General features: G+C 41.2%; 1 protein-coding gene across 1 annotated transcript in view; it reads right to left on the reverse strand.

Annotated features, from left to right (window-relative positions):
* Nucleotides 1-15,667, reverse strand: part of SOX5 (SRY-box transcription factor 5) — an 845,257-nt gene extending 829,590 nt beyond the window's left edge. The window contains 1 exon segment of the mRNA XM_033953468.1: nucleotides 15,587-15,667. Within this exon segment, the coding sequence (XP_033809359.1) occupies nucleotides 15,587-15,624 (38 nt within the window). The 5' untranslated portion in view covers nucleotides 15,625-15,667.
* Between the last annotated feature and the right edge of the window lie 6,501 nt (nucleotides 15,668-22,168).

Raw genomic sequence — 22,168 nt, forward strand, 5'->3', positions numbered from 1 at the left:
GTTTTAATTTTCATCTTGTTCACTTGTAACTTGACTTTTCAGTTTACTTTCCTTCACCTCAACTCCCACTGAAGCATCATTACTTAACTTATCAGTGTCCTGTTTTTGGTTCCTCAACTCCTCCATCTGTTCTTCCAGCCTTGCTAATTTTTTTTTTTTTTTACACAAGGCAATCATTTGCTCCTCATATATCTTTTTCCAGTTTTCGGTATTTTCTTCTACATATGCAGGCATTCTTATAAATCCAAAGTAGGCACCGTTCTGATAAATGATATATTCTTTTTCAGGAGGGCTCCTTTCATGTCTTTCTGGTCTTAAGCTTAGTTCCCGTGGATACTCAGGACTTGCATATGACTCACCATCTGGACTTTCATATCTTGCAGACCTCTGAGAGTAGTAGTCATCTACTTCATCCATCCAAACTCGACAATTCCGGCTGAGGTGTCCTAGTTTACCACAATAGGAACAAAGAACTTGATTTTTCTCCTTCGGGTTCTGTTGAAAGGAATATTTTCTCTCATTTTCATATTTTTCTGGGGAATACTGTTGACTCCTGTTCTGTTGACAATATTCCTCGTGATTCCACTTTTGCTGCTCACTGATTCCACTTTTGCTGCTCACACAAAGTATTACAATTATTTCCTCTTTTTCTTCTTTCATTAGAAAACTTCTACCTATATCTTGGCCATTCTGACTCTTCTCTTTGATCTTGTTGTCTCCGTCTAACTCTGTAATTAGATTTCTTCTTATACCTGTATTCTTCCATTTTCTTAATGGGAAAAGACTCTGTCCCTCAGGAAGATTCAGTATTGCCTAGGGAAACTTTCAGTTGACCACAGTGCCATTTATAAGCCAATCAAAGTATCACAAAACAGACATATCAATGTTTCAAATTGACTCACAGGTCATTTCTCATAAATATAAATTCACAGTAAATATATACTTTTAAATTTCAAAACAGAAACAATTCTTTAAGTTTCCCCACTTCAGGTTCTTATTCAGGACTTTGGAACTCAGATCTTTCCAAGATTCCAAAATCCTGTCTACTATGCCAAATAATGTAACCTTCTACTTCCTCAAAGTGTACTTCTCAATAATGTAGTTGTTTTGGTCAAGGGTTCAATTACATTTTCTTTACGGAAGTAACAGATTTATATTTAAAATAAACTTCACTCAAATAGAAAAAAAACCACAGGTGAAATAAAATAAATATTAAAAGAACAGTTTGTTATCAATACTTGGCCCAAGATTTTCCTCACTGATTTCCACAGATTTCTTCCACAGCAAAACAGGTGAAATTCCAGTCCTTTAATTTCTCCGTTGGGATCCGTTGGGTACCTTACTTCCTCTCCTGGTCCAGAACAGCTTCCTCAACGATACCTACTCCCTAGCTAAAAAAAAAACCAAAAGAAGCAAAACCCTATATCCCTATTTGATGAAAAAGATAAACACTGTGATCATTAGCTACTCAAATAAATCAAAGGATAATTGAAATTTCCCTAAAAAATAATTCCACCCATTTTTTTAAACCAAGGTTTAACTAAAAATCAATATAATTCTTTTACAATATCCAATAAATATCCAATTACCAATATCCAGTAAATATCCAATATCTTTAAAACCCAATTTTCCAGAGACAACATATAACAAACACCTGACTCAGCCACAAACCAACTCAACTCTCCTCAACTGCTCTCTCTGGCAGTTTTAGAACTCTCTCCAGCACTGCTGACTTCCTGGAGAGAGCTGTGCTATCCAAAATTCTAAAAGTGACATGTACAGCTGAAAATTCTTAAACCTACAGGAATATCTTTTTTATTTATTTATTTATTTATAACCTTGGTTATACTATTATAAAGAATCATAAAGAAACTATATCTATCAAAACAAATTATAGAACCATTGAAAGTATACCCTTGTTCTGTAAAATAATGGAAGGTCTAGTCAACTTAGAATTAGTCAAACATCTAGAACAATTTCACATTCTTCACGTTCACCAAGACAAGGTTTCAGTACAGAAACAGTTGTAGCCTCTTTGATTGATCATATTCATTCCTTATTCGGCCAAGGCACAAGCACACTAATACTTCAATTTGATCTTAGCAGCGCCTTTGACTTGGTGGATCATGAGATTCTATTGGATTGTTTGGATGCTATGGGAATTTCTGGAAAAGGTCAAGATTGGTTTCAGGGTTTCTTGGAAAAAAGATTGTATTAAGTCTTTAGCAATGGTCAGTACTCCAATTCTTGGAGTAACCGTTGTGGGGTACCTCAAGGTTCACCCCTATCACCCACTTTGTTCAACATCTATGTTGCTTCCTTGGCCAATCATTTACAAAGCTTAAATGTAATTTTTCACATTTATGCTGATGGCATCACAGATACCAGTTATTTCTTTTACTACTGAAATTTAAAAAAACACAGATCACTTTTATCCTAAATCATATTGAACAATGGACTATTGAATTTAAATTGAAATTAAACACTGAAAAAAACAGTTTTTCTTGGCTAGTCCCAATGATAAAATTACGTATTAAACTCTATTTAAGAGGACAAGAATATCCAATTGTCTCGTCTCTTAAAATTTTAGGAGTTATACTTGACCGCCTTTTAACTCTGGGGGAACATACTGATATGCTTGTTAAGAAATGTTTCTTTATATTATGGAAATTGCGTTCCATTAAAAATACTTTGACCCTAGTTCTTTTAGATTACTAGTTCAAGCATTAATCTTATCTATTCTTGACTACTGCAATATAATTTATTTGGGAGCTTATAAAACCATTTTAGGAAGATTAAGGCTAATCCAAAATACAGCAGTCCATTTAATATTCATATAGTTAAAACATGCTTTTATAAATTACGCTTGATACGCTCAATTTTTAAATTTCTCGAGTCCAAATCCATCAATATATTAACTCATTCCCTGGTTATAGCCAAAATGGATTATTGCAATTCTCTTTTACTCAATATCTCACAAAAGGAAAAAAGAAGACTCTAAATTATTCAAAATACAGCTGTTAAACTTATCCATAATGCCAAAAAATATGACCATGTCACGCTCTTAATGATTGGTTCCCATTGGCTTCCAATTAGCCACCGCATCACCTTCAAGGCATTATTTTTAGTATATAAAACGTTAATTTCTAACGAACCCCAATTTGTAACTAGAATGCTCATCCCTTATAATACCACTTCGGTCGACTTCTCAAAACCTCTTAACCATCCCTTCCCTGAAAATTGTAGGCACTAGAAGACACGATATGTTGATCTTACTTCCTTTAAAAAAATCTTTAAATACCTATCTTTTTAAAGACGCATTCAACATTTAAATTTCATGCCTTGTGTCCAAAACGCACTCCCTCTCCCCTTTTGTGCCTCCCAGCCCATCTTTGCAACTTTCTCAGCAAAACGGAGCTCGAGCCGAGAGGCTCGTCTCCTGTTTCCTGCCTACCCTGCCGCGCACAAATAGCCGACCGGAAGTATTCTCCGACGTCAGCGCTGACGTCGGAGGGCAGGCTTTTCTTAAGCCCTCCCTCCGACGTCAGTGCTGACGTCGGGGAACACTTCCGATCGGCTACATGTGAGCGGCAGGGCAGGTAGGAACAGAAGACGAGCCTCGCGGCTCGAGATGTATTGAACTCCACGGGTCTCCCGTCCAGCTCTCTCCTGTGCACCTGGGGCGGACCGCCCCCTCCCCCCCTAGACTGTGGCCTAGGACCCTGGGGGAGCCCGGGCCCCTGAATGCAGGACTGGTAGTACTGCCCTGATGGCGGCCCTGGCTGTGACCTCATGCTCTTCCACCTTTGTAGTGTATGCAATCTCATGCTCCTGTGGTTTAATCTATATCGGATGTACTACTAGATCCATTAAAACCAGATTGAACATCGGAGTTGTCTTAATACCAAAAAACTTACTGCTCCTATGGTATCACATAATATCCAACAAAACCATAAGTTCTCTCAATTAAGATGGTGTGTACTTGAGAAAGTATCGACAACATTTGAGAGATAAAACACTGTAATGCAGGAGAATTACTGGATCGTTCAACTGAAAGCTTTTCCTCCATTGGAGCTAAATGAGAATGTTGACAAGTGTTTTTCAACATAGTCTTGATCAGTTGATTTTTTTTTTTTTTTTTTGCATTTTTACCTTTGGTTGTCTTGCAGTAATTGCATTTTTTCTTTGTTATTTTTGTTCTTTTTCATTCATTCTGGACTTCTTAAAGTATGGAGACAGTTATCCAGTCATGAAAGTTTACTAATCTACGTTTTAACGTCAGTGAATCAAGTGGGTGTGTTGCTTTCCGCGGGTTTCAATGGCATTTAAATCTCTCTGACGCCAGAAAGTACTTGTGGAAAGCTCTGAAAAAGTTCTGAATTGACAAGAACACTACAGCAGCAAAGGATCTCTGCTGTTCTACACTTTTCATGGAGATGTACCCGTTTGTGCTTCTGATGAAGCAAGCGAAACGGAGCTCTGTCGAGCAGTAACAGCACTAAGTTTTTTTTCATGGCTTCAGTTTCATTATTGTATATTGAAAGACATTATTATTTTTTGATAAAATAGTTTGTGGAGTTGCTTATAAGCATTTTTAATTCCTTTTCACTCAAAAGAGCACTGTGTGTAAAATAATATAAAACAGATTTTTTTCACAAAGACATATATATTTGCAATAAAGACAAGATTTAATGATGTATGGGGTGGACTCATTTAGGTATTCATTTGGTGCTGGTCACACATGAGTAGTTGGCCCGGGGTAAAAACTGTGAAACACCGTTACAATTCCCCCAGTACTGAGGTCTTGATCAATCACTGTATACACAGATGCTTGGTCTTGAGGAAAGAAATGAATAAAGTTTTTTTGCCAATTGTTTCATTCTCTTGGTGGTTCAAAGAAAACATACTTTGTTGATTTGTAATTTAATAACTCATTTACAAGGAAAATTAAGCCAGAATAAGCCCCCTAATTGTAAAACTTTAGAACGTAATTTCAAGAAAGCCTGATGACGTTGTCGGGTTTGTGTAGCAATGTCAGGAAAAATTCTAATCTTATGATTTAGGAAAAGTTTTTGCCGATAACAAAATAACATTCTTAATATCCAGTCTTTATCTGGTTGCTGAACAAAATCTGCTATCAGTGTTGCAGTTTGTACCCATAAATTTTTATTTTCAAGTGTTTGAGCCAAATTCAAGTTGTCAAAAGGTATTACTCATCCCTCTGCAATTGGTTGTCCTGTACTATTTTTAACATAAGGTAATAAATAATAAATCTTTGAAACTGGAGGATAAGATTGTATCTTCAATATTTCAGTTAAATATTGTTTAAATACTACAAGTGGTGCTACAGATGATGGCTTAGGAAATTAATAAATCACAAGGTCTTCATTCTGTACTGATTTTCTAAATTTTCTTTGCAGCAATCCATTCTCCTTATTCAAAGCCATTGTCTCTCTTTAAGTTTCAAAATTTCAGATTTATTTACTGATTGTTACCTCAAAGTTTACCTGAAGAAAAATGGACTTGAGTCATTACAGTAGATAGTTTCTGGGAAAGAGACGACTCCAAACCCAATAAAGCATCCCAAATTGAATCTAAAGTAATATTCACCTCAATATCACCTTGAGTAGATTCAGCCAACTCTTCTTGCTTTCTTTCCACTTCACCGAGTGGCCCAATAGAGATATTAACAGCAGCAGACTGCATTGTAATCCTCAATGGTTGATTGTTCGAGTTTGCCCCTGCCACTGGAGTTGAGAAAACTTCAACAGGAAATGACCCAGACAGATCTTTAAGCATGAACACTGGCATCATCGGGGTTTTCCGAGTGTCAGGGCTCAGAGAGATCAGTGGTGTAGCGAGGGTGAGCGGCACCCGTGGTTGTGGTGCCCCTCCCCTGCTGCACACTCGCTCCCTTCCCCATACCTTTTTTCACTTTTTTGTTACTGTGACTTTATTGTATAAATAACCAAAACTTAAAGAAATGCACAAGTTGAAGCACATACTAATCTGAACAAGGGTACTTTTCTTCACTCTTTATGAGATTACCTTCACACAAATGTTTTCAGTACTTCCATATGATGCAACTTAATAATCTTATTTAACAGCTTGCTTTCTAAACATCATAAATAGTGTTTTGCAACACAAACAGAAACAAGTTTAATAGGCATACACTTTCACTTTATGAACTTCTTTATCTTCACATTCTCGTTGCCTGTCATAATAATAGAAAGTATTGTTCCGCCTTTGAAGCTTCTTCACAAACCCTGTTTCTGGCCAGCGATCTACCATGTACCTTTTTAACTTCAGCGCGAGCAGCCACCAACTTATTGCCTGCGTTGGCTTCAGTGCTCTCTCTGACATCACTTTCTAGGTCTGAGTCCTAGAAGAGACATCAGAGACAGTGCCAAAGCTGATGTGGGCATCAAGTTGGTGGCTGCTTGTGCTGAAGTTAAAAAGGTATGGGGGAATGGAAGGGGCGCATGCACAACAGGGGAAGAAGTGGGAAGAGGGGGTGAAGAGGAGGAGGGTTATCGGCGCCCAGAGCAAGATGGCGCCTAGGGCAGACCGCCTCTCTCGCCCCACCCCTTATTAAACCACTGAGAGAGGTGTCGACTTCAAGTGGATAGGGAAATTCTCCTTCCACCGCCTGCCCCCACTGCACAAACGCTGCTCCAGATTCCAAGCCTGAGACCACAAATTGATCAAGCTGTCCCACCAATGCAGAAGCTGTAGGGCAAGCTCTTGTTTTTCCACTTTGTTTAGGCATAAGTTAATGAAGTATACAATTGCTTAGGAGCAACTCGTGGCACTTCCTTTCAGTGCACCATCTTGGTCCCTCCCCCCCCCCCCCAAGTGTTAAGGGCTTAAAATACCCTTTGGTACACATACAGTCCATTCTCATTATTCATAGTAGGTTTCCAGAAAAAGTTCATGGACTGTGAAATCACAAATAACAAAATGCTGCATCTATAGAAAAATAAAGGTTAGGTTCTAGCAGTATATTTTGGGGCTGATTCTTAGCTGCCTAATTTAATTGGCAAAATACCCTTAACAGCCTCAATAATTAGTTTAAAACAATTTAACTGGGCGATAGGCGCCTATCCAATTCTATAAAAGAAAGGTGCCTATCGCAATGCAATTAGCAGTGCTTAGCACTTAAGTTGGCATTTCTATGGGTTGAGTGCGAGTTAGGCGCCGCTAAGCACAATTCTCCAAAAACTTAGGCGCCTGAAATGTAAGCCTTTAAAACTCTCACCTACATTTTAGGCACCTAAGTTTTTACATTGGCACTGCTAGTTGCGATTGTGTAAACAGTGCCTAAGCATGACAAACACGGCCAGTGTGTTTTTTTTTAGAGGTGCTGGTCAATTTAGATGTCATTTATAGAATTAGCCCCTCTGTGCCTCAAAACCATGTAAAGTGAATAATTCTACAGGAAAAATGGGGTTAGGTTCCTGCATGGGACAGCATTTGACAAAAACCACAGAAGAACATTTAGAATGTTGCAAACATTTTTTTATTTGCAATACTGAAGTAACATTCTTAAACAAAATAATGGCAAAGAACAGTGCTGGAAAATAAATACAGTAATATACTATACAGTATTGCACAACCACAGTAAACAATTAGTTGCTCATCAACCAATGTAATGCACCATGGTTTTCTCACTCTTAGAAGTAACGTTCTTAAATAAACAAAAATTACACAGAACAGTGCTGGAAAATAAATATTGTAATATACTGCACAACCACAGTAAGCAATTAATCTGCTCATCAACCAATGTAATGCACAATGGTTCTCTTACCATTACTCTAGAAATAACACTATTCAATGAAAAAAATTGCAGACAACAGTCCTGGAAAATAAATAAATGTACTGTACAGTACTGCCCAATCGTAGTAAGCAATTATTCTGCTCATCAACCAATACAATGCACCATGGCTTTCTCATCTTTAGAAATAATGCTGTTAAATGAAAAAAAAAATTACAAACAGTACTAGGAAATAAATACAGCAATCTATATAGTATGTATTACACAACCACAGTAAGCAATTAGGGCCCATTTTACAAAGCCATGGTAGCGATTCTCTTGTGACAAATGCACCAAAGCCATAGGAACTGAATGGGCTTTGAGCATTAGCTGCGCTGGGACAAGCTATTGGGCTTTCTAAAAGGGGACCTTAGTGTGCTCACCTTTAGGAGAAAATGATTCAGAGGTACTGTAGGATGCTACAGCGTAGACTGGGAAATGGACATATATAAAAAATGGTACACTACCATTATGAAAACTACTATAACTGCAAAAGACCAAGTACGGAGCTTAGGAATACTCCTTGACTGCAACCTGTCACTTTCCAACCATCTCTCTCAGGTGGTATCTTCCTCATTTTATTACCTGTGACAACTCAGAAAAATAAGGAACTACTTTTCAAAGTCTGACTTCACTCAACTACTCTATGCCTTAGTACTCTCCCGCATGGATTACTGCAATGCGCTATTCAACGGTCTCAAGGGGAAGCATGTATGACATCTCCAGCATATTCAAAATGCAGCAATAAGGCTTTTTAAAAAACCTCCAGGCCCGCAACCCTGTCTCCCAGAGTCTAGTGCTGGCTCACTGGCTGCCCATAGCCAAATGCTGTGTCTTAAAGGGACTGATGTTAGCGTTCAAATCCTTGTGACGGCTAAACTTCCTCCTTACATGCCGAACCAGTCTCTCCACTCCCAGGATGAAATACACTTCAAAACGACCCCTGATCATGCCCTTCAACTGAAAACCACCAAATGACAGTTCTACTCCCACTTTATACTGTGCCATTGGAATCGACTGCCCCTGCAGATCAAACCCCTTGAAGGACTCAACTTTAGAAAAACAATTAAAAAAAAAAAAAATACCTCTTCACCTAACCCCCTGCCTTTAACCCATGGACTACAAAGAAATATATATTGGTACCAGAACCAGTATGTGTCATGTAAGGAAAACATGTATTATAAAATTTTGCACTGTAACTATGGCAAATCTAACCTATAAACTTCGAGCAGATGTGAGGGCAATGAGAAAAACCACTTTCCAAGTGAGATATTTTAGATGAGCCGTAGACATTTGTTCAAATGGAGGCTTCATCAATTGAGCAAGAACAACATTGAGATCCCAAATCACTGGAGGAGGTTTGACATTGAAAAGACCTTTCATAAATCTGGAAACCACAGGATGAGCAGAAAGGGGTTTCCCTTCGATAGGCTGATGAAAAGCATCAATTGCACTAAGATGGACTCTAACGGATGTGGATTTGAGGCCTGATTGAGACAAATGGAGCAGGAAATCCAAAACTAAAGACAAGGAGGTAGATGAGGTTCCTTGTGATGAATGGTGCACCAAGCAGAAAATCTAGTCCATTTATGATTGTAGTATTGTCTAGTGGTAGGTTTCCTAGAAACCTCTAAAAATGTCCTGTACAGATTGAGAAAACTGTAGAGTGGCAGTTAGGTTGAGAGGTACCAAGCTGTCAGGTGTAGAGACTGCAGGTTGGGATGAAGTAGAGACTTCTGACTCTGTGTAAGCACAGAGGGAAAAACTGGTAGAAGTAGTGGCTCTCTGCTGCTGAATTGAAGTAGAAGGGAGAACCAAAGTTGCCTGGGCCACCGAGGAGCTATCAGAATCATGGTGGCATGTTCCTGTTTGAGAAAGGATAGTGAACTTCCTAGAATCTAATGGGTTACAGGATCTGAGGCAACATGGTTTTACTAAAAGTAAATCGTGCCAAACGAAACTGATTGAATTTTTTGATTGGGTGACTGGAGAACTGGATCAAGGACATATGCTAGATGTCATTTACTTAGATTTCAGCAAAGCCTTTGACACGGTTCTTCATAGGAGGCTCTTGAATAAACTTGAAGGGCTTAAGTTAGGCGCAAAGTGGTGAACTGGATTAAAAACTGGTTGTCGGACAGATGCCAGAGGGTGGTGGTTAATGGAAGTCGCTCAGAAGGAAAGGTGAATAGTGGAGTCCCTCAGGGCTCGGTGCTGGGGCCGATCCTGTTCAATATATTTGTGAATGACATTTCTGAAGGGATAGAAGGTAAGGTTTGCTTTTTTGCGGATGATACCAAGATTTGTAACAGAGTAGACACCGTGGAGAGAATGGAAAACATGAAAAAGGATCTGCAAAAGTTAGAGGAATGGTCTAATATCTGGCAACTAAAATTCAATGCAAAGAAATGCAGAGTAATGCATTTCTGGGAATTAATAATCGGAAGGAAATGTATATGCTGGGAGGTGAGATGCTGATATGCACGGAGGGGGAGAGGGACTTGGGGTGATGGTGTCCGAAGATCTAAAGGTGAAAAAACAGTGCGACAAGGCAGTGGCTGCTGCCAGAAGGATGCTGGGCTGTATAAAGAGAAGCATGACCAGTAGAAGAAAGAAGGTGTTGATGCCCCTGTACAGGTCATTGATGAGGCCCTACTTGGAGTATTGTGTTCAGTTTTGGAGACCTTATCTGGCAAAGGACATAAGACTTGAAGCGTTTCAGAGGAGGGTGATGAAAATGATAGGAGGTTTGTGCCAAAAGACCTATGAGGAGAGACTGGAAGCTCTGAATATGTATACCCTAGAGGAAAGGAGGGATAGGGGATATATGATTCAGACGTTCAAGTACTTGAAAGGTATTAACATAGAACAAAATCTTTTCAAGAGAAAGGAAAATGGTAAAACCAGAGGGCATAATATGAGGCTGAGGGGTGGGAGACTGAAGAGCAATGTAAGGAAATTCTTCTTTACGGAGAGGGTAGTGGATGCCTGGAATGCGTTCCCGAGAGAGATGGTGGAAAGGAAAACAGTGACGGAGTTCAAAAAAGCATGGGATGAACACAGAAGATCTAGAATCAGAAAATAATAGTAAATATTGAAGCACTAAGGCCAGTACTGGGCAGACTTGCACGGTCTGTGTCTGTATATGGCCATTTGGTTGAGGATGGGCTGGGGAGGGCTTCAATGGCTGGGAGGGTGTAGATGGGCTGGAGTGAGCTTTGATGGAGACTTAGTCTTATTCTTTTCTGGTCGAGCTTTCCTTGAATGATGACTCGCTATATAAAGTCAAGCATTAGATTAGATTCAGTAGTTGGAACCTAAGCACAGTACCGGGCAGAGCTTTGGATTCTTGCCCAGAAATAGCAAAGAAGAAAAAAAAATTTAAATCAGGTTGGGCAGACTGGATGGACCATTTGGGTCTTTATCTGCCAACATCTACTATGTTACTTACTATTTATTAAAAATAACGTAAGAAGGCCAAATGACAGAACAGTTTGTAACCAGGTTTGTTCAGCCTCTTTAATCTTTGGATCATTAGCTCTAAGAAGCAGGTGAGAGTAGGTACAATGTCTGTATTTGGCTTGTGGTATTTAGGGAAGGACGAATACGATGGCTGGACAACAATTCCTCCACAGAAATCAAATTCCCTGTTCTCACTAATATGTAAAATAAAAGGGTAATGGATTTGATATACCACCTTTTTATGGGTAGAACAAAAGCAGTATGTAGTGCTCCAAAAAGTTCAGAAGTGGCTATGGTAGAAAACTAAATGCTAAAACTGTTGAACTCTTACTTGCTTCTCATACAATAATTATAAAGTAGTATTCCTGGCTCTGATCACTAGCTTGTGTTCTTCTTAGTAGCCAAATCTTAAATTGAGTCTGTGTTTTCTGAATGACATGTTCATGAGAATAGTTTTCATTCTGTAGTTAACATTCCCTAAATAAAAATATAAAATAAAATTTGTGAGCAGAAATATTCTTCAGAGCATCATTAGCTCTTCATTCACTCCAAAAAGTAATACCACAGGATGATTTCTGGTTAAAAATAAATTGGAACTGCAACTTTCCAATGGTGACTTTTTTCAAAACATCACACTCAAAGGCATAAATACAAAACAGTACTGCAGAATACATCTACTATAGTAAAGTTTTAGATTTACTATTTAATCTAAATCATTATTCAGTATATGAATAACAAAGCACAACATGCAAGAACACTTCTAAATGAATAAACAAAAATGCAAATAAAATGTATAGAAAAGTTAGAAACAAAATGATCCTTATGGTAAAACTATTTAGTATTTATGAAATTTGTGATCTTCACATAGAATAATTTTTAAATTTGACATTTTTTGACACAACTCCAAAATAATTTATATGTGACCCTGAAATGACTTGTAGCAGAGAAGAAATTTCTCCCTTCCAACAGATTTCCTTTACCTTTGTGAATTCTCTATCTTTAGGCCAGTTCTGCCAGTTTTGACCTCAAATACATACCTTCTATTATCTTTATTTCTTTTATGTAGAACAATTCCTTCCTTTCTTTCTAACTTGTCATGAGTTTCAGTGCTAAGAAGGTATTCTATCTTCTTGGCTCTCCTCATGTCATAGTTAAGGAAATAAACATAGGTGTTGCAGATACCGACAAACTTTAGAATGGTTGAAATATCTGGTTAGATCTACAAATTGATTTTGCCTTTTAGATACTAGCATTATCTAGTAAACAGCGCAAGCATTTTGAGCAGATTTTGTGATTTAATAGTTCAATAGAAATTTAGTCTTTGCAGTTAGAAGTCATTCTTATGTTTAACTGCTAGAAAAAAAGATGCATGTTTTTAAGATGTCTTGTGCCAATGTTTTTAATTGACTTAAGATATGCTAAGGCACCATATTTTTACAGACAAGGAATTGGTAGTAACCTCATAACTTTTTTCTTACTCGCTGCATATTTTGACAGATTTAAGAAAATACATTTTAATGTTACAAATGTTTTTTTTCCCACAACATTGCTTTTAGTTATGAAGACCTATAACTCCACAGCCTTCTTCCTCTTAGTTTCATTCCATATCTGAAACTCCTTTTAATGTGAAAACTCAGTTGTCAGGAGGAGAAAATCATAAGGTATGTCATGCTGGATCAGACCAAAGGTTCATCGGTCCCAGCATTATGACTTCAACACTGGCCAGTCAGGGTCATAAGGAACTGACAATATCCCAAGGACTAAATCCATTCCTTCTTGATCACTTCTAGAGAAATGTTGATTTTCCCATCTCTGCTTGACTAATAATGGTTTATGGACTTTTCCTCCTGGAACTTATCTAAACTCATTTATACCTTAGCTACACTATGTGCTTTGTCAACATCCACCACAGATAGCCTAGGTTCCTTAGTGAACAGCATATTGTCTCTTATTTAATTTTCTGTGATCAGACCTTGCCCCTTGTCTTTAGAAAACTGTATATGGTCCTGAAGCTTCACCTATTTACTGTCTTTGTAGCGGTGGACAAAGATTGCCTTAGGATTTCCAGGTCATGTTGTCGCACACTGCCAAATTTGTCAAATTAAATAAAGCAAGGCGTACCAGTTTTATCACAGTTTGAGAAGAAAATCAATCTATAAATCAAAATTTCAGACAACTACAATTTACTACTATCAGATGGTAAATGATATATAAGTGTCAAGCATCACTAATCAACTCTATCCAAGAGGCATGAATCCTTTAAAAAGTTGCATTAAGTTTACTTTTAAAGCATTGGACTCTCTGAAATCACACAACAAAGAAATACAGATGTCCTATCTTATGTAGATTGGGCAAACAACATCTATAATGCTTGAAGGCATTTTAAAATTAAAATGTAATGCCCATGCATGTTAATCAATCAGCCCTATCTATCCAATCAGTTGCAAAGGATTCTGTATGTTTAAAGAGAGATAAAAGTTGAAATTGAGCAGTGACATGTTACTGTCTGAAGGATGAATATCAAGAACTATTCTTCAATGTTACCTTTTACATCATATGCACAAAACAGAGCATGTGTGCCTATGTTTAAGTGTAATATAGATTGTGTAGGATGGTTGCATGTTTAAGTATATACTGCACCATGTATGAAACTTTATTAGGGATACTAATAGTCACAGGAAATGCTTCCATAAACCCATAAGAAAAACTTAGCATTTTTATATATTGTGCTTTAACCCAATATTATCTGCACAGAAATGACTGAATATAACAACGTATAAAATCAATAATTATACACCTTGAAAATGCAACATTTGCCTGGAAAAACAATTGGAGGATAATGTTTTACTAGTATAGAAAACTAGTGTTGATTTAACCAGGCCATTAATTTTAAGGAATAAAAAGGAGGAGGATCTTAAATGCGTTCATCAACAAAAATGTGATATCATGTAGACTACAGTAACATTTTAATCAAAATATTAACAGATGTAATATATGAACTACAAAAGTGCAATAGTTTCAAAATCTGCTAAGTGTGGTTATGCCTGCTAGACAATCATTAAACAATAGCAATTGCCCCTGGTTTTTGTTCTAGTATAGGATAGTTAACAAAATATAAGGCCCGTGGTATGTATATAGTGTATATAAAGAGAGGAAAAGTTAGCATCCAAGCACTAATATCAGATCTTTAAAAATCCTGATATAGTCCTTTTGTGTTCTTTTAATTAAAATAGTAATATTTTATCTGAATTTGTTGTGCCTAGATGATCCTTTACCTTCATGGTGTTTCTCCACATGCTTCAAAAAAATCTATTATTCCCCCCCCCGCCCCCACTACCTTTCTGTTTTAATAACTAATTATACGGTTGGATATATAAAAGTTTGCAGAAAATATTTCAGTCATTAGCTGTAGCACATACGTTTTTGTTTTGCAGTGGAAAGCAGAATGACAATCAAGCTATCATTGATTTTGACATCAATATATTTTTCACTACATGCAAAAAAATATATATACAGTATTTTACTTTTTTATACAATAGCAATCCATAGCCTGTTTGAGAATTTACATAAAAAGAAGCATAGGTTTATTTATCCAAAAAGTATTTAAGTAGAGAAGAAAGGCCTAGGTATATTTTGGAAAGTAGACCACTGATCAGCCTGTAGTTGAAGCAACTAAGCACACTGTTCACTGCTACCAAAACTTTCGGCTAACAGGAAAATATTGCAAAGCAGAACTTGCTCACGAGCGTGTGGTGAACGAAACTATGCAAAGGATGCCAGTTATACACGTTCAATACTGAAGAACAGCGTTTGGAATGCTTCATTTATATTGCATTAAGTTATTTTCTAAGAACAATTGCACTATTTGCTGTACAAAAAAAAGTTTTACTTAGAAGAGAATCCATTTGCAACACTGCTTCTTTATCTTAGAACCCCTCATTCAGCCGAGTATAGTGTCAGGTTTATGCTTTGCACATTTCGCAAGAATGGGTCACGAAAAGCACGATCAGCGTCACATAACACTCCGTGAAACCTGTGCCGGGGAACTAGCTAAGCTCGTCAAAAGCATCGAAAATGCTCAGGATGATACGGATCCCTCCAGTCAGCTAGCAACCATCACAAAACACACTAGCTTGTCATTTCAGTGAGGTAAACTTATCCATCGAGTACGGGCTTCTTTTTGAGAACGTCTCATAAGTGACACAAAGCCTGCTGTCACATGAATAGCACTGCAGCCGTGCAGATAACGCATGCAAAAACAATATGTGCATAAATCTATAGATACGTATTGTACGAAAAACCTCAACTCACCTTTCAAACTCCTGAGGTAAATCAGGGTCAGTTAACATGCTGTAAAAGCACAGTTTCCTTTTGTCACACCAGCCACCTCTGATCGCCTCCAACTGAACCTGTCAAGTGAGTCCAAGCCTTCTAAAGCGATTGATTTTCTCTTCTCACACACTGTCTGAGCTAGGACTCCTTGACCAGGCTCTTAAAGGGCCAGTGCACTCAAAGGCAGCGTCTGTTACAAAGCTCTCACAGCTGAGCGGGCATGTAGCTGCCGCAAGCCCACTGCGCTACCTTTTGCTGAATGTTCTTTCCTATCAAAATGCTGTCCCAAAATGAAATAAAAAGTAGTGTAGTTGCTATCCCGCGATCATCAGAAAACCTGAAACGTCAGTCAGTATAATATCCCCCCGAAAGGGTGAAGGAAAGTGGGAGTAATATCCTCAGAAGATAACGTCGGAACAATCAGATAAAAACGGCAAAAGCCCTAATTAACTATAGTCTTCAGCTGGTATTTATAGCTTAAATGGGAAAGAAAAAGGTCTAGAATAAAAAATGGCATGTATTTTTATTCCTTTTCCTTTATTCCTTCTCAGTCTCCCCGAAAGAGAAAGAAAAAAATACAAGAATCGGGCATTGTTCGGTGGAAGAAAAGCAACTTTGACAGATTGAAATATAGCAGAGGCCCCTTCAAGGAAAACCTGTAAACAAGTTGTCACTCACTCTGTCCGCCTCACTGTTAAGCTCTTGCTTTCCACAAAGTAGTGCAAAGGACTTGGCAACAAAACCAAAGTTTTCTCAGTTCCAAGCTCAATAAAACTGCACTGCAATTTGGAAGGGAAAAGGTAGCCAAAACGTATGGGGGGTGGGGGGGAGAGAATCTTTCAGCCTGCCCTCCTCCTTTGTAATTCTTTCAGCGTCTACAAAAACTATATTTTTTTAAAATGGACCCGTCTCTCTCCCTTCGTATTTCGCTTCCCTGCACTTTACATGTTCAGGTAGCCACATGAGGTGGACAATTTTTTATGAAACATTACAGCTCTCGCTCGTTTATTTATGCAATCTTCTTTTCTTTTACAAATTCAAAGCTGCCCGGCAAATTTCAGCCTCCCTCCAGCAGCAATGAGGTAACTACGAATCTGGCAGGTGCGGAAAGCAATCCGGTAACTGTACCTTTTGAGGTGAAAGGAGAGGCGGATGCGCTCACGCACGCGCGCCCGTCCTCCTACCGGAAGCAGAGCTAGAAAAGTGCTTGCTCAAAGTACCACCCTTCCCCCCTCCCCCAACCTCCTCAAACTGTCCACTCCTACTGGGAGGGTTTCGCACAATACAAAAGGCTATACGGTATTACAAAAGCCCGCCCCGAGCGAAAAAAAGGGCTCCATTGTTGAGAAAAAAAGGAAAGAGGGAGGGGGAGAGGGGGCTCAGTTGATTAGATTTGCTGTGGAGAATTCTAGGAGTAAATTCCCCTTCTGAGCTCGAGGTAAACAATGGCTCAACAGTCTTCCTAACCAGTGTCCTGGCTGACACTGAACTCTCTTTCAATTGTAATAATAACTTTAAAAAAAAAAATCCAAGGTATTCCCCCTTTTCGGGGGGGGGGGGTGTCTTCCCTCCTCCTTCTCGCCATCGTATTTTTTCCTATTGTGCAGCTGGATGATATTAAAACACTTTGATATAGCCAGGGTTGAACAGAGAATAAACTTGATAAGATCCACCTTTGGCTGAATAAAGACGCTGCAGGTTTACTTTTCAGTTCTATACTAAGGATTAGAAACAGCAGCTGCGATCTAGTTAACCCACTTGATATTCGGTTTAGTAAGAACAAACAGAAAAGTTTATTGTTAACAAAAGATAGCTTGCATTTGTACACACTTCAGAAGTAGCAGTATCACTCAATTTGTGCAAGCAATACTGCAAAAAATAAAAAGGTCCAATTATATTTTAAAGTTTTTAATAGGGAGATTTGAAAGGGACAAAGGAGGAGATCTGGGGTAATGAAACGTTTTATTTTGTTGGCTGCATTTTGGTAATTTTGGTTAGTTTCCTTACATGTTTTGGTTGGTTCAGAAATCAGGATGCATAAAATTAAAAATGTTAATTAGTTTTGCACACACTACTGTAATTTGAAGACAGCACTCAAAGTCAATTTGCATATACATTTTTATACATGTAAAATTGATTGTATGCTAATAAATGAACATCCCTGAAACTTAAACAAGAATTTCCATTCAGATCAAGCCAACCAAATTATGTAAATGCACATCTACAGTCCACCTCATGGTGTGGATCAGGACTATCCCCTAGCTCTCTCATTCCACCCTGACACCCAGGGAAATATAGTCATACTGATCTTACAAGTGCTGGGGTAGGTATTCAGCCTATTAAAAAGTCCGAGAGCTAGTCTCGACGGACGGCTCTAACGCGGAGCTGGGAGGCCCCCGGAGCCGTCCGCCGAGTAGGTTTGGGGAAAAGGGGGGGGGTTAGGTAGGAAAGGAAATGGGGCGGGTAGAGGCCGTCCCGCTGAGGGACTGGCCTCTGATAAGTCAGAGTCGCGGCCGTGGGGGAGGGGGCGGGGGGGGAAGGATTATTTAAGGAGGGTCTCGGAGGACCTTAATAGTTTCCGGTCCTCCGAGACAACTTTTGCTGGGTTGGCGGTTCGCGGATTCTCGGGCTGCCACGTGGCTGTGATTCCGCTCGTGTCGGTCCCTCGGGGTACGCGGTCGTTGTAGCACAGCGGCGCGTGTCGGGTGTTCTATTAAAAAAAAAAACTCCCGATGGCACGTGTGCCCGCCTCAGTTGCTGCGGATCCTGCCGAGTTGTCCCTGGTCGCCGGTGACTCGTTTGATGAGGAAGAGCGGGACCCGGTGAGTGCCTCTGCAGGGGAGGGTCGATCCTTGCCTCCTAGACGCTCGCGTTCGGCTGCCCGAACTGCGATAGCGCTGGAGGTCGGAGGAGAAGCATTGATTAGTCGAGGTAGCGCGGGGTCGGCCCGCAGGGGCCGCGGGAGGCTGCAGGGAGGAAGGGGGAGGAGCCGTGGTGCTCCTCAGGCTGCTGATAGGCTGGCAGGGCGCTTCTCTTGTGCTGCTGCTAGGACAGTGAGGGAGTCGGCTGCTGGGTTACCTTTAGCTGGTATGTCTGTTACTGCTCAGGCTGGGGTGGTGAATGTGGGTGAGGGGTCGGGGTGTGGTAGCCGGGAAAGCGTGGCTCCTGCCCTGGAGGGGGGTGGAGTACTTGAGGGCGGTCCGTCGGGGGCCTCTGCTTTGCCCTCTACCTCGGGATTGGGTCACGGGATGCCGGGAAGCGCGGCGAGCTGGTGGTCGTCGTGGCCACCTGGTCCTTGGGGGTCCCCCTGGGGTCCTACTCCATGGGCCATGGTTCCTCCTCCTTACCACGGGGTTGTCCCGCCTCCTCCTTGGAACTTGGGCTTCCCCGCTGGGAGTATCCCTCCTGGGGGTGAAGGGTTGAGGGATCAGCGGGTGGGGGTCCGGCCCTCTGGGCTAACTTCTTCTTCTGCTGTGCAGGTTGCTGGCCCCTGTCTTGATTTTTTCCCCAGGCCTCTGCTGCTGACCGTGAGTGCGTCGCTGGGACTTCGGCGTCAGGAGTGCCTGCCGAAGAATTGGATGCTGCACGACGACCTGGTATCGTGGAGCAAGATCGGGCGACCTGTCGGAGTCCTGCTATGGTGGTAGCTGCGGAGGGCGCCACTCCTGGAGCGGCAGGTGGTGGAGGAAGACCAGCTGGAGAACTGAACACGGGTAACATGGCCTTAGCGGCTGGGGTTCTTGGTAAGGGTAGGCGGAAGAAGGGGAAGGGTAAAGGTAGGAAAGGTCGTAAGGGTAAGGATTCTTCTTCTTCCTCTTCATCTACTTTAACATCTTCTTCTTCTTCGACATCCTCTTCCTCGTCTGATTCACCTCGGCGGGGGACGGGTGCGAGCTCAGTACAGGAGGGTGCTGATCGGGGGGCCCCGGCCCTTGTGGCATTGTCGGAGCTGTGGGAGAAGGTTCCGCGGTCTCTTCGCCGCAAGATTAGGAAGCGTTCATGTGTGGACGTTTTTAGGCTTTTGGAGGGCCGGGTACGAGGTCGGAAGAAGAAGAGTAAGAAGGAGGGGGGGAAGCCTAAGGGGAGTGTTGTGTCCCGCAATATTGCGAATTGGTCGCGCGCGTTTCTGCGATTAGCCAGTGTTTGGGGTCGCGAGCGTCCTCAGGACTACGGCCTGTTGTTAGCTTACGCGGATTCCATTCTTGATGGTTATCAGAGGTTCGGGGGTTGGGCCTGGCTCAATTATGATGAAGCATTCCGCGACAAGATGGAGGAAAACAAACACATGTCCTGGGGTACTCAGGACATTAATCTGTGGCTCACCCATATGGCTAAACCTGGTGGGTCTGGCTTGAGTGTCGCGGGCAAGGCGGGATTTCCGGTAGCAGGGCGTGGTCGTTCCTTTCGTCCCACGGGAGGCCCGGGGGCCGGGGGGGGGTCCGGGTCTCTGCTGGCAGTTCAATAAATCCTCCTGTTCCTTTACAGACTGTCGCTTCCGGCATGCCTGCTCCTTATGTGGCCAGGGACACTCGGCTCTTAAGTGCCCCAAAAAAGGAGCTGGGCCTCCCCTTGCTCCACCCAAGTGAGATCAGGGTGCAGGGGTTGCCCACTCCGGTCCGGGTGGGTGCCATGAGACCTTGGTTGGACCTTTACGGGGATAAACAGGCGGCTGTGTTGTTGGCGGGGGGATTTAGCGACGGTTTTGTTATTCCCTGTTCTCTTCCCTTGTCTAACGTGCAGGCTTCCAATGCTTCGTCGGTTTCTATGTTGCGGGGGGAGGTGCGGCGTAAGATGTGTGAGGAACTTGCTCTTGCGAGGGTTGCGGGTCCCTTTCAGGACCGTCCATTCCCGGTGATGGTGTTGTCCCCTTTGGCAATTATTCCTAAGAAGGAACCTGGGAAGTTTCGCCTGATCCACAACTTGTCCAGGCCCGTAGGTCGTTCGGTGAATGACGGTATTCCTCATGATCTCTGTTCGGTTCGCTACGCATCCTTCGACAGTGCTTTGCGTCTGGTGAGAATCGCGGGCTGCGGCGCTTTGCTGGCGAAGGTGGACATTGAGTCGGCCTTTCGGTTATTGCCGGTTCATCCATCCTCCTATCCATTGCTGGGCTTTAGGTTTGAGGGTGCCTTTTATTTTGACCGCTGCCTGCCGATGGGTTGTTCCATCTCCTGCACGTTTTTTGAGTTGTTCAGCTCCTTTCTACACTGGGTTACTGTTCGTCGTGCGGGGAGAGACTCGGTTGTTCATTATCTAGATGATTTTCTGTTCGTAAGGGGGGCGGGCTCAGGTGATTGTGGTCTGCTGAAATCTACCTTCGAGGCGATGGCTGCCGAATTTGGAGTGCCGTTGTCGGCTGATAAATCGGAAGGGCCCTCTTCTTGTCTCACCTTCTTAGGGATTGAGATTGATACGGTTGCAATGGTGACTCGGCTGCCACACGGTAAGGTGCGACAGCTGTTAACCTTGATTTCTATGGTGCGGGGTACCCATAAATCTACTCTGCGAGTCGTACAGTCTTTGTTGGGGTCCCTTAACTTTGCTTGTCGGGTCCTGCCTATGGGACGGGCCTTTTCTCGTCGTTTAGCGGCAGCGACGTCAGGTGTTCGGGATCGTAGACACTTTGTTCGGATTTCGGCTGGGATTCGGGCGGATCTGCATATGTGGTCTCTCTTCTTAGCTCACTTCAATGGATCGCTTCCCATTCAGTTCCCAGATACCTCCAGTGTGGATCTGGAGCTGCAATCGGATGCAGCGGGAGGCGTAGGCTTCGGACTCTACTGTCAGGGGGACTGGTGCGCGGCGGCATGGCCTGAGAGTTGGCGGATGGCAGGTTTTACTCGTAATGTGACCAGTGTTCCCTCTAAGCGGGCGGGTGTTGTGAGCAAACTTTTTTCACTGTGAGCTAAAAATATCGGGCGCCAGCAAGTTATGAGCCAAATAAATATGTTGTCAAAGTTGCTGATACATGAGGACGAGGTATTCAAAGGAATTTTAGGCCTACACGCTAAATTAAATAACGTTAAATAATATTTTTAAGAACACAGAAATTGTAGGGATGAAATGATATCTTAATAAATGTTTTACAACAAATGTAGTTATGTCTGTTACATCCATATGTGTAAACTGTAAATTAAAAACAGTCCAGAAGACAATACGTTTGATGCTTTCAATTTCTAGACCAGTGTTTTTCAACCTTTTTTGGGCAAAGGCACACTTGTTTCATGAAAAAAATCACGAGGCACACCACCATTAGAAAATGTTAAAAAATTTAACTCTCTGCCTATATTGACTATATATAAAGTAATTCTCTTGAATAGGAATCAAATAAACACAAAGAAAGTATTTTATAATTACTTTATTATGAAATAAAAATTATAAAAATTATAAAATACTTTATTCAGTGCGAAACCTGGGCCTGTTTGGCTGAACACAAAGCTGATATTCTGGCTGGAATGGAAGAAAGACACACACGTAGCTCTTCGTCAACAGCTCTCAGTCTCTCTCTGTATTTGGTTTTTATAGCATACAAAAATAGACAAATATACCCTCCATCCTTTT

This window comes from Geotrypetes seraphini, chromosome 7 (genome assembly GCF_902459505.1).
Source record: "Geotrypetes seraphini chromosome 7, aGeoSer1.1, whole genome shotgun sequence".
Taxonomy (NCBI): domain Eukaryota; kingdom Metazoa; phylum Chordata; class Amphibia; order Gymnophiona; family Dermophiidae; genus Geotrypetes; species Geotrypetes seraphini.